General features: G+C 41.9%; 1 protein-coding gene across 6 annotated transcripts in view; it reads left to right on the top strand.

The window, feature by feature from the left end:
• The window catches only part of MEGF11 (multiple EGF like domains 11), a 442,774-nt gene that overhangs the window by 154,923 nt on the left and 274,781 nt on the right, over positions 1–13,070 (top strand). For all 6 annotated transcript variants that reach the window (XM_075006971.1, XM_075006969.1, XM_075006966.1 and 3 more), the window contains exon 6: positions 2,255–2,347. In XM_075006971.1, coding sequence (XP_074863072.1) covers positions 2,255–2,347 — 93 coding nt within the window. The remainder of the gene's footprint in view (positions 1–2,254; positions 2,348–13,070) is intronic.

Below are 13,070 nucleotides of genomic sequence, written 5' to 3'. Positions count from 1 at the left end.
AAGGGAGCGGCTGGCTGTTGAGTCCGCCCTGTGACCCTGTCTGCAGCTGTGCCTGGCACCCTTATTTTGATGTGTGCTACTGTGGCGTGTAGACGTTCCCTCGCTCCGCCTATTTCGATGTGGTGCCGCGCAACGTCGATGTTGAACATCGACGTTGCCAGCCCTGGAGGACGTGTAGACGTTATTCATCGAAATAGCCTATTTCGATGTCGCCACATCAAAATAGGCTACTTCGATGTAGGCTTCACGTGTAGACGTAGCCAAGGTGTGCTTGTCCCCAGAGCTAAAACAATCACATTATTTTTTTAAAAGTGTTCCTGTTTTACAGACAGAAAATAAAATGTTGTTCTAAATATAAATAAAAGAAGCAGACAAATCTTGGACTCATTGCTATGAATTCTCTACCATGTACCAGTGTAAATCATGAGAGGGTCTCTCAAAGTCAGTGAGGCCGACGGCCACTGTGGGCCTTGGGACAAGGAGTTTGGGGGTGGGGGGAATCTGGATCTGTGGAAAGTGGGGGCCTCAGACTGAAGGGGTCTCTTCATGAATGACTCTGCATTTCTGTCTTGCCCTGGCATAGATTTGATCCCCTGCCAACAGCCCAGAGGAAGGCCTGTTTTGTTTGTGGAGAGCCTCATGAAAATCAGATAAATGAACAGAATAGAGTCATACAACGAGGGTGATTAGTGATCCGTATTTCATATGCCCTCCAATGTCTTTCAGCAAAAGAGGTGAAATAGGAATGAACTGCAGTTTTGACACATCCACAAAGGAAACGAACTGCAAGAGTTTTTGACATCCTTACAGTCTGTCAAAATTCACACAGATGTTAATGCAGGATTTGAGTGGCCAAGGTCTGTAAGTTTTGTCCCATACTTAGGATTATAGGAAAACCACTTACCAAATGAAGCAGGAGGAACTCTTAGGTGTGAAATCTGAACAGTGTCCCTGGTCATCCAAACCCAGAATTCTCAGCATAATGACCGGTTGAAGCACAAGACTTCTCTGTGTTTAGGCAGCTAACATTCAACTTTATTGAATTCAATAAGGCAACAGGTGAGCCAAACAGGACACTAGTAAAACCAGGTCCAGCAAGGCTGCTTGATGCAGCTAACTCTAGTATTTTATGCCCTTACACAAACAAAGCCCAGTGTCAGAGGCAAGTAGTTAGAGAATCGTAAATCACTTCTCAAAGAGAAACCGTTATCAGCAAAGAGAAACAGGTACTAGGGAGCTGGAGCCTCGACTCCAAACAGTTCATTAATGCATTCCATAGAGCCCATCCTTCCTGCTAGTCCCAAACAGGTCAAGGAAAGTACAGGCTCTTGTGTGTGTGCAGAAATAAGGGATGTGAAATGGCTTCTTATACAAGATGGTTTCCACAGACCTCTTGGGGTTTAATATCAACATATGCTAAAACATGGCAGTACGGGTCCTAGCTGGGTACAAATCTGCTATTCAGAACACACTGAGCCCATCTACCAGTGTTTGGACAAAGGCCTAATTTGCGTGGATCCTTGTTAGTGACCACCGAATAATTTTCCCCTGAAGCCCCTGACATTGGCCCTGTTGGCAGGATACCGCGCTAGATGGATCTTTGGTTTGATCTAGTAGGGCTGTTCTTGTGTTCATATGGTGGATGTTTGCTGGCTGCTGTGAAGAGTTTCACAATGCAGTATCCTAAAAAAATACCATCGGAATGAGCCTTCATAATGGGCTTGTTTATTAAAAAAAAAAATTAAGATATGGACATTTTAGTTATGGAAAACCTGATGCCCTTGAAAAGACAGGGATACAATGATTTCTTCAGGCTATTTTTTACAAATCTATTTTGGATCTTAAAACATATTAACGTAGAGTTCCTTCCTTTTTTCTTATAAGCTGTAACACTTTTGTCTGACAGTGTTTATAAGAAGCTGGCATTCTCTAATTACAATCATAAGGGTCAATTTGGTAATGGATTTATTTATGATTAAGTTAAATTGCTACACTAAGTAATTACTGGTGTCAGTTTTTGTTTTGTTTTGTTTTGTTTTTTCATTAGAAAAAGCCAGACTGGGATATAAGCTTTTTATGTCTATCAAGAGAGACTTATACGGTTACTTTAATCATCTAGTATTAATTAAAATCTGCAAGGAGTGTTTTTGTTTTTTTTTAAATGAAACTATTGACCTTTGCGATGCAATTTAAGTTTCTGCTTACTAACCATTTCACACATTTGACAATGCTATGTGGCGTTTCTCCTTCATAGCTCTCTGCACAGAAGAGTGTGTGCATGGAAGATGTGTCTCTCCAGACACATGTCATTGTGAACCCGGCTGGGGAGGCGTAGACTGCTCCAGTGGTAAGTAAAGGCCCAGAAAAAATACAGCTGTATAAAAGACACACACTGTTTTTAAATACAAGTCTGCAAGAAATTGGTGGCTTTAGGACACAGTTATTTTAAATAGAAAATGAGAAATGTCAGTTGGGTTATTTTGAAACAGTTAATTACTTTGGGGCATGACTCCTGCCCTGCTAATAAAGAGGTGATGGCTTTCATTTTCTTTGTTCCTGTCTTTATAAAGCTTGATTAAATGAAGTAGAAGACATTTTTAAACTCTTTATTTCCTGTTAGTCAAACATGGATGATAGATGTTTATATTAGACTGTCTCTGAAGTGAAATTGCTTTGCCTTCTGCTTTAGCCGTGCCAAAGGCCTCATCAAAACACTTCCTGTGATTGACATACATTCTGGACGAAATTCTGGACCTGCGGAAGCCAATGGAGTTTTGCCATTGACTTCAGTGGAGCTGAGATTTGACCCACTGATTCTACACTTGCACTTTAGTCCTTGATCTGAAATGCAGGAGTGGATGATGGCAGCTGGTGGGGGTTCTGCTTATTTTAGATATTTTCATTAGAAGATTTATTTATACATTAGGGCTCAGGTCTTTCTGTTGGAGAAGTTGCATATGTCAAAGCTATTCTTAGTAAAGGTAGGTTTCTGCCAGCATGATAAATTCATGCTAGAATGAAACTGCTAGTGTTATTTCCACAGTAAATGTTGGACAGTTATACAACATATGTTCCAGCCGTTACTAGCATAAAGGAAATAAATTTACGTGAAGGCTCCTTGTGAGTCAGGAAAGTACATAAAGCTTCATCTGGAAAGATGCTGCAAGACACTGGAAGAATGCACATTTCATTTTGGTTTTGGTTCCCCCCCCATCACTCTCCCAAAACAACTGGAAATTGGAAAAAGACACATTCTTACCAAGCACCAAGGTAATAGACAGGGTAATTGTACAGAAAGAAATTGACAAGCTCAAAGCGTAGTAGCAGTTAAATATCACCCAGCAGCAAAATGGTTACTGAGATTCTGCCATGTTGTCTGAAGCTGATGAAATAGAACTTTGTCTGACCATGGGCATCATGAGCGTTCTGTCTTCAGCTCTGTCAATGTTGCGCCAATTGCAGGAGCAGAGGCAGTTGTGGAAGAGATTGGGAGGTTCATGAGGACATAAGGATTCACTTGTTGTACGAGCTGGAAGGGCTTCTAAGCCTTCTCCGTCAGCTAGGCGAGGGGAAAAAGAATCTGAAAAGCAGCATGAAACATTGAATAGCTATGAAGTAGCTAGATATTTTAAAAGTCCTTGGTAAAAAAAACTCCTTCTGTTATAAAATATTACCTAGCATCTCAATAACTAATTTTACCCTTTAGTTATTTTAAAAAATAATACTTTTGCCCTGAAGTCATTCAGCATTTGTGCCATATATTAGATGAGCACTTCACTTATGGATGTAGAGATGTTAAAATAACAAACCTGGGAGGGGAACCAACCTTGTGACGAAGTACACACAAAGTAATAAAAGCTCCATTCTGTGTAATAATGAACCATAAAGGATGAGATGTCAACACGGAGATGAGCCTCATGGAGTAAAACTACCCAGTGCCACTTATTAAATTGTACTAATCTTGCACGCAAAGATAAAAAGAAAAAGGGTTTTTCCTATATTGAATATTTAGCTTTTTAAAGTAATTAGGAATATTAAAGCACTGACAATGATTGAGATAGAAACATTATTCATAACTTTTATTTCCACGCCGGGCAGTGATCCAGTATATTTCATTTATGAGGTTTCAGCTGGGGAGAGAGGAGTGTTAGCCAATTCTTAAATTAAATATGCCCTGTTCACTTTTACAAATGAGATCTCAGGATTAGCCTTAAAATTTAAGCTGCCATTTTATTAGTAGAATTACTGTATTTGCTGGCGTACAGTGTCTGTTGTTTCTCATGCTGTTGGTAATAGGCAGGGCAACAAGAATTCTAGTCTTAAAGCTTATCCAACAAGCACTTACTGCTCCTGAGGCTAGTGCTTATTCCTATGAATGGTCCCACAGAAGTCAGTTAAGTCCACGGAGCTACTCACAGTACTAAGTCCTAGGCTTGGTGGCTAGTGATTCACAGACCAGCTCTTTAATCCCAAAGGGCTGTGGTTTTGTTTAGCTGAATACACACACAGCAGATTTTGATTCTGTCTAGTACTCAAAGAATCTCGAAAGGCTTTGTTGAGAGTTATGTGCTGGTAACTGTAAAGCTAGTTAAATGCTAATGCCTCAAGAAGGTTTTTGAGGGTGGAATTAATTTTTGGTGAGCTGAATGGGAAGAGTGTGACCCAGAATAGCCTGGCTGCTAGAGTCCTCAGCTGGGCTGCGGGACGAGCAACTTGAAGTCCCTATTGTTAAAAAGGTAGAGCAGCAATTGGCCCCTATTCATCTGTTCCTGGATGGGTCCCTCTCCTTCTTCCCATTGGAGCTGACCACTTTTTATCTCTGACATCCTGAAAATGTTTAAGCTTCTTGGGCAATCTGAGCTGAAGACCAGATTTAGGTTTAGTACCAATTTGGTCACACATGCCACTCCCATGTGGCAGATGAGGCTGCTCAGTCTCATGCAGACTGTAACACTTCCCCAAAACCAAATCCTGCGCTAGTGGTGAAATTCATTCCTAAGCTGAGCACGACCACAAGGCACCACTGAAATCCTCAACAGTGGACAGAAGTGGGACTTAGCAGGTGCAGAAGCTTCCTGTCAGCTCTGCATCTGGGTGAATTTCACCTTGTCGGGAAGGAGTCTGATTCAGAGTGTTGACACTGAGCACAAATCCACAATCTTTCTTTCTCATAGATGGGACACTCAGATTAAATTTAGATCCTTACTGCTTGCTGTGTCAGTTGACTGGAATAGATACAGTTAATGTTTTTTGAAGAGTGGTGTCTATGGTTGTAATTACTCAGGTGGCTTCAGACTCTCAGACTGTTAACTCATCTTGCAGGACAGCAGTCAACTTAAAATTCTCTGCAACTTCCCTGTGACTGATCACACTGCATGTTTAGAGATCAACTGTTGCCAAGGTTAAAATAACTTTGGATGAATTGCTAAACAGTTCCAACTTTCCCTCCCCCACACCCTGTGCCATATTCATCTCTGCGTGCTTCTATACCTATTTTACTGCATGCTGTTGTACATCTGTTGATGCCCACAGGCCTCGCCTTGATTTCTCACTATAAAGCTGAAATATATTATGACTCGATTACCGTACCAATAAAAAAGGGAAGTAATGAGGTAATACCTGAAGAAACTATTGAATAAAATATTTTAAGGTTTTAATAATGTGAAAAGGAACAGTTTTTATTTATTAAAAGAGACAAACATTTTTTTAAAAAAATTTTACTTCCCTCTTTAACTTGCTTTCTAAATCCTGCTCATGTTGGCCATGGAATCTGCAATGTTTTCTTCTTTTTTTTTTCACATGCAAACAAAAACTAAAAACACTCCATGTGTACTTTCCTGATCACCTGTTCAATTATTTCAAAGCAATTTACTTGAAACAGCATGACATGTGGGTGCAGGGTTTTGTCAGGAAGGTGATTTGATGTTGGGGGCTTACCTAGCTTCCTCTGATCTGAATACTGGCCTTTAAGGTTTGCAAGCATTTAAGCCCTGAGCCAGTAAAGTACATGAGCACATCCTTAAATTTAAGTAGGTGAGTGACAATGAAACTGTTCACATGCTTAAAGTTAAGCGTGTGCTTAAATGGTTTGCAGAGTGAGGCCTGGAGAACCTGATCCAAGCCCTTCGAAGATGGTAGCAAGGTTCCTCTTGAATTCAAGAGGCTTTGGATCAGGCCCTTATAAAATAAGACTTTCCTTTGTTAAAATAGTACAACTCATCAGGCCCAGACTATTGAAAGCAATTAATTGGGTGGGTATTTTTCATTTTGGACAACATTGACTTGGGGCCTACGTCCCCTTCCTCCTGCCACTGACCTAGTGATTCACATGCATGCATGAAGAAACCAACAGCCTAACTGGGGATAGGGATAAGGGTCACAGTTGAGACCCAGAGTTGAGCTTCCTGAGAGTTTGGGTGGACTTGAACCTGGGATCTTTGGAGCTTAGTGCAGGAGCATCTACAGCTTGAGCTAAAATCCAGCTAACTTTCAGATGAGGCTGTAGAGTAGGCTTATTCTTTTTCCATGTAAGTGGTCTAGATGCCACTATATAGGATATTGAATCACACCCAGTAGGTGTGTGGGCTGCACCGGCTTCAGGGAATTTTAATCTAAAAGGAGGAGGTAATAAATAGATGTTCAGTGTGTTTTACTTTGTCTGTTTGGGCCTCAAAAACAATATTCACCAAAATAGTTAACTTACAGGGTGTTTGCATATTACTACCACTGGGGAGGGGGAATGTATCCTTCATATCCCCTCGTTTGAGAGACGGAGGTTCTAATAGTACTGACTTGTAATAGGTTCACCAGCAATACATACAGGTAGCGTAGTTTTCATCTGGAGTTTTTCCTACAAACTGTCTTTAGAGAGAGAAACTATTTAATCTTCGTTTCTGCATCCAAAAATAGCCAAGGTCATCATAACAGGCAAGTATAATATCTCAGCAAGATCACTTTTAAAGGTATAGCAACTGGGATGCTTCATGTCTGCAATTTGTGATGAATGGGAATGGTAGCTGGTTTGCTAAACTCTGAAGGTGGTTTGCTTGACAAACCACGAACACAGAGGAGGAAAACGGAGCATTTTAAAATGAGTCTGTGACGTTTGCCAGGTTTGATGACTTTTGCTCAAATGTTCCAAAGATACTTTGGATGGCTTCTGAGTGGACCATACAAATTCTAAAGCTCTGCCCTGATTTGTGAGTACAGGTCAAATTCAAATCAAGGCAGATTTCAGAGTTTACCTGCCTGAGCTAAAAGTTTAGGACAATTCTAGCCTAAGCATTGTAAGGAAATGGAGGTGTCTAGGGCAATAATTGGTGGTGGCCTGGAACACCTTCATGACCTGGACCTTCAGGGGCGCATTGTCAGCTAACGTAAGTGGTCATAGTTCCACAGTGGACTTCACTCAAAGATGAGCTCCTGAAGGTTAACACACTTCCACAAATTGCCATCCCAACCCCGCCAAACTCTGTTACTTGGGGGAATCCATTTGTGGGCTTATATGGAAGATCAATGCAGCAAGCATAGATAGGCAGATTAGTCCAGTGACATTGCCAGTCCTTACCTGTTCAGGCTGAAGTATCTCTCTTTAGGGAGAGGACCATCTGACGGCATCTGTTGATTACATGCCAGGCATACAGAGCTCAGAAATCCACTTCCTATGCTCTTCAAGGTGTTCATTTTCACTGCCTGGCTTGATTTAATAAAAGACTCCAAGAGTCTAATCTGTGGCTCCTACGGACTCCCCATGCCAGTTGGAAATTGCATCTCCACCCAAAAAGTGCTTCCAGAGGGTACATTTTACCAAAAACGAAGCTCATGTGTGGCGGCTCAGGGGGAGCTGCGTGTCGTGTTAAAAATCTCATTATACCAACATATGTCTTGTTTCTTTTTTCCATCCTTCACACAAGTGACTTCCTCTTAGCTGACTGCTTATGCGACAGGAATGTAGGAGAACTGGAATACTAAATCAAGCACATCTCTGGCTTCTAATTTAATCCATTAAAAGCTGTTTTCTTTTGACTATGGATTGAATTCTATATTTAGTTCTGAGGTTTACATTAGCCAGCTGGTTGTTTCTTCAGCATTGTCCTCAAATACCTTTTTCTTAGATCCACATATATGAGGGTGATTTCTTTTGTAGGGTTGGGGAGAGGAAGGTGGCCACAGAACTGCCTGCTGGTGCATCATACTCACTGTCATTTTCTTCCCTCAAGGGGGATTTTCAGCTAGTGTGTCCAGCTGGGGCAGAGTCTCTGTCTGGGTTTGGGTGGGCTGTACTGGGCTGAAAATGCTAGCAGCAACAGAGAAGTAATTTATAAGCTCTTGGGAAAGAGACTTGTCTTTGTTCTGTGTTTGTACAGTAATCCCTCCAAGTGCACTATTTTGAGTTGTGCTCAATTTGCATTAACATGAGTTAAGTGCAATTCAAAATCGCACTGCCCGTGGCTCTGGTTCAACACCCCCCCCACCCTGCCCAGCCCCAGTTCAACCCCCCTGGCCCCAGTTCAATCCTTCCTCCCCAGCATGGCTTCAAGCCCAGTTCATCCCACTCATCGCGCGTGGCTCCGGTTCACCCTCATCCCCACGCAGCTGTGGCTCAGCTTCACTCCCTGGGTCCCCTGCAACCCTAACCCATCAAATGTTCCAAAGATACTTTGGATGGCTTCTGAGTGGACCATACAAATTCTAAAGCTCTACCCTGATTTGTGAGTACAGGTCAAATTCAAATCAAGGCAGATTTCAGAGTTTACCTGCCTGAGCTAAAAGTTTAGGACAATTCTAGCCTAAGCATTGTAAGGAAATGGAGATGTCTAGGGCAATAATTGGTGGTGGCCTGGAACACCTTCATGACCTGGACCTTCAGGGGCGCATCGTCAGCTAACGTAAGTGGTCATAGTTCCACAGTGGACTTCACTCAAAGATGAGCTCCTGAAGGTTAACACACTTCCACAAATTGCCATCCCAACCCCGCCAAACTCTGTTACTTGGGGGAATCCATTTGTGGGCTTCTATGGAAGATCAATGCAGCAAGCATAGATAGGCAGATTAGTCCAGTGACATTGCCAGTCCTTACCTGTTCAGGCTGAAGTATAGTTAACTTACAGGGTTAACTCCCCTTTCCCCTCCCATGGCCCCAACCCACCGCCAGGCTTAACCTTCCCCAACTGCCCCCGCCCCCCAAGGCCAGGACTTACCTTTCAAAAGGAGCTCCAGGTGCTCCTGCTGCTTCTTCGGCTGCAGAATGCACGTTCCACTGAGAAAAAAGCTGCCCTCTGACTAACGCAAAATTCAAGTTATGTGAGGGCATGTGGGAACCCAACGCTCACATAACTGGAGGGACTACTGTATGAGGTATGAATGAATGCCCATAAAGGGTTAAACTCAGAGTGAGTGGGTTCTGTGTTGGCAAGCATCCAGGTAAGCCAATGGGAAGAGAGAGGGGGATTTTGGAATTGAAGCAGTTATCTACTGAGGGGTCTTTCTCTTATGTGACTGGAGGAGAGAGACCAAGATGTTTCATCCTGAACAGGATTAATGAATCCAGTAATCAATCGGGCTGTAACATAACTTGGGCACACAGATATGTAAGTACAAAGGAAATGTTTAATCAGATGTGATCAGGTTATTTTTTAATTTTGGGTTTGGTGATGGACTTCTCAGGCTGGCTGAGACATCCTCCCCCCACCCCACCATGCTCACCATAAACTGTGACTTCCGAACTGAATCAGGGAATTAATTCTCTGTGCTTTAGCCAGCCAGAGACTGAAAGGTCATTTATCAGATTGCAGCTTAATTTCTTCCTCTTTTTTTTCCAAGCTCTCTCCTACGGGAGGGTTAAGTGCTTGGGGCTACCCCACAGGGAGACATCCCGAGCATCTCTTCTTGGGTTTTAAAATGTTTTTTTCCTCACTTGGGTAGTGGCAGCTGCCTACCAGGGTCAGGGAATCTGTTATCCTTGGGAAGCTTTTAAGCAGAAGGTCTATAGAGGCAATGTAGTTTAAGGTCTCTTGCAGGGCCCCACCCTCTGCACTCAGAATGTCAGAGTGGAGAACAGCCTTAACAGCATAGACCCATGCACAATGGGGCTCTGGTCCAGAACTGGATGGCCTATGTGCTGCTGCAGGCAAGACAGATCTCTTGCCTCCTTCCTTTGCTGGATGTGTGTTGTTATGGCTGGGGAATGCGTCTTGTTGTATAAAGTCGCAGGAGGACAGAATTTCAGTGAAAGGCCTTTTTAATGATGTTTGGTTTGGCTGCCTAGCACAACAGAAATGTCATCACAGCCACAGAGATGCTCTCAGCTGCCCAGTTGTTATGGAGAGGGTCTGGCTTAACATGCTGAGGGCCTGATTCCATACTGACCTGCACCTTGTTTAGTTACTTGCACTTGGGCAAGGGGGATGTAAAACACTATCAAATCAGAATAGACACATTTTACATTCTCGTTCCTTGGTGTAAGTGACCGTACAAGATGTGGGGTGGCGAAGACCCCATCTTCAGAATGGCGTTTCACCGTAGGTCTGATTCTCCCCTGAACTCCAGCAAGCAATTTCAACAGCCTGTAGATAGGCTTTGGCCTTTCGCGAAGCAGGAGTTATTTTACAGAGGAAAATCTCAATAGCTTCTTTCTTTTCCACTCAGCCGTCACTTCAGAGATTTCCTGTGTTCATATTCTAAATCTTTATCAAGATGTTTCAAATATAGTGTCACCAAAACTACTGCATTTCACAGATTTCTATGGTGAGGTCTGTGCTTCAACAGCACATTTTGTTGTTTCATCTGGGCCACCCATGTCCATTTAGACATGATTTGAAGTTTTATTTTTGCTCCATCCGAGTGGAAAATGCAATAAAGTAGGTAGGTGGCATTTATTAGTCAAACCCAATAAAAGGAAAGCAAAGCTAGTTTGGTCACAGGCCAAGGCACCCCATATCTGTCTAACATCTAAATTGCATATCCCCACTGACTGCTAAAAGGGCTCAGGTTGCATCTACCTGATTGCAAAAACACTTGTTCTCTTTAACGCTTTACTGGATTTTTTCAAACATATGGATACGTCTAGACTATGGAGATCTTTCAAAAGAAGCTGTTCCAGAAGATCTCTTCTGAAAGAGCTTCTTTCAAAAGAGTGTGTCCACACATAAAAAGCAGATCAAAAGAGTGATCTGCTCTTTCAAAAAAGAGTATCCACACAGCCCCCTGCTTTCAAAAGAACAGGCCAGGGATCGAAAACGAAGGCTGCTCTTTCAAAACAGGGGCCCTGCGGAGTGTCTACACGTTTTCTTTCAAAAGAAGCTTTTGAAAGGGGGCGCTCTTCCTGAAACGGGAAAGGAAGAGTGATTTCGAAAGGAGCCCCACATTCTTTCGATTTACTTTTGAAAGAACGCTTTTTGTGTGTAGATGCTTCACGAGCTCTTTCGAAAAATGTTTCCAAAGTACTTGCTAGTGTAGACACAGCCATATTCTGGCTGCATTAGAGGTGCTGTTATTAATTTCCTTCCAGTTGTGAAGGAGAGTTTTTGGCATCCAAGTGACAGCTTTTGTTTGGCTAATATGGTCCCATCTAAGGTGCACATGTGTCAGAGATGGACAAAATTTTTATTGTTTCTAAAAGATTAAAATTCCCTCCAAATATGAAATTATTAACATTTCCCAAGTTTTTTAATGAAAAAAAATTTTTTCTAAATGAAATTAAAGCACTTTTTTAAAATTTAGAATTTATTTAAAATCTTGTTTTTTTTTCTTTTTTCACTGTTTAAATTTTGTCCAAAAATGTCCAGTTGGAAAATTCTGAGGTATTTCCAACTTATTTAAGAAACTTTTCACTGACCCCTTTTCCAATGGAACAGAAAGCATGTGTAGTGTGTGTGTGTGTGTGTGTGTGTGTTGGGGGCGGGGTTGGAGGTAGTAAAAAGAATTGAGAAAAGAAGGAAATTTCTTCTCTGGTTTAAAAACAAACCAATTCTGACATGGTTCTGTTTGTTTGAAATTCATTCAAAACCTGAAAAAAAATCATCAAAACCCAGAGTTTTAAGAAATATTTTGTTATTAAGGAAACTTAAGTGTGGTGGGGGAAACAAAAGCTTTTCTTGGAGTAATTTGAATGAATGCAGTGGGGTTCTCAGCTTCTTGAGAAATAAGGATTTGCAGCAAGTCTGAGCAAATGTACGCCTGCTGCTCTCCATTTCCCCCTGGTTCTCTGATCTCATTCCTTCTTCTTCCCCAGTGGCCGGTGAAGTTATGTAGCTTAACAGATCTTCGACTGGTGCTTTAGCTTTCCGTGCTTTCCCTGAGTAGAAGCTCAGAGAATTCTTTTGACTCACAGCTTTAGTCCTACTATCAGACTTAACCATTTGACAGATTTCCACTGATTATTTGTCTGTTGGGTTGATAGAGCTGTGTGATCTCTTTCCAGCAAAGACTGAGCCTGTGTGAAACTTACTGGCTTCAGGGTTTGCTACAAATGATCATCCCAAAGCAGGTTTGTCACGATTTACTCAAGTTTGTGAAATCTCTCAAAGCTGGGTCCAGTGAAATTGGGACTGAGTTATAGTTTCATGTTCAGTGTGTGCGAAGTTTGCAGTTTTAATATGGTCTTCAGTGCATCCAGGTCCAACATTGACTATGCTTTACTATAGCATGAATTGAAAATTATGCATTATATTACATCATGCAAGTGGATGCAAATACACATGAATCAAAACAGAAACTAATGCTCGTCCAAAGCCCTGCTAAGCAACTCCTACCTCCAGATGAGCCTTCACCGACCTTTACAGGCAAGGAACTTCTAGTAATTAAGGAACACAATTTATTTTTGTCCCTTTCAATTGCAGCAGTCTGCTCTGTTCTTTTGAAGTGCTTTTAAAGACATCCCAGTCCATCCAACTGCTGCCAAACTGGTATCATTACACCCAGGTTAACAGCTTGTGTTTATGTTTTTCTTCTGCTGGATCACATGCACACTTTATGTATGTTACATTGTCTCATTGCCAGCATAAGCCCAGCCTATGTAGGGCTATACAGATCCAGGAAAGTGAAGATGTAAACACAGTCTACTTTTATAA

The sequence above is a fragment of the Carettochelys insculpta genome, chromosome 12 (assembly GCF_033958435.1).
Source record: "Carettochelys insculpta isolate YL-2023 chromosome 12, ASM3395843v1, whole genome shotgun sequence".
Classification (NCBI taxonomy): domain Eukaryota; kingdom Metazoa; phylum Chordata; order Testudines; family Carettochelyidae; genus Carettochelys; species Carettochelys insculpta.
Note: the sequence above shows the minus strand (reverse complement) of the source record. Positions and strands in the feature narration are given on the sequence as shown.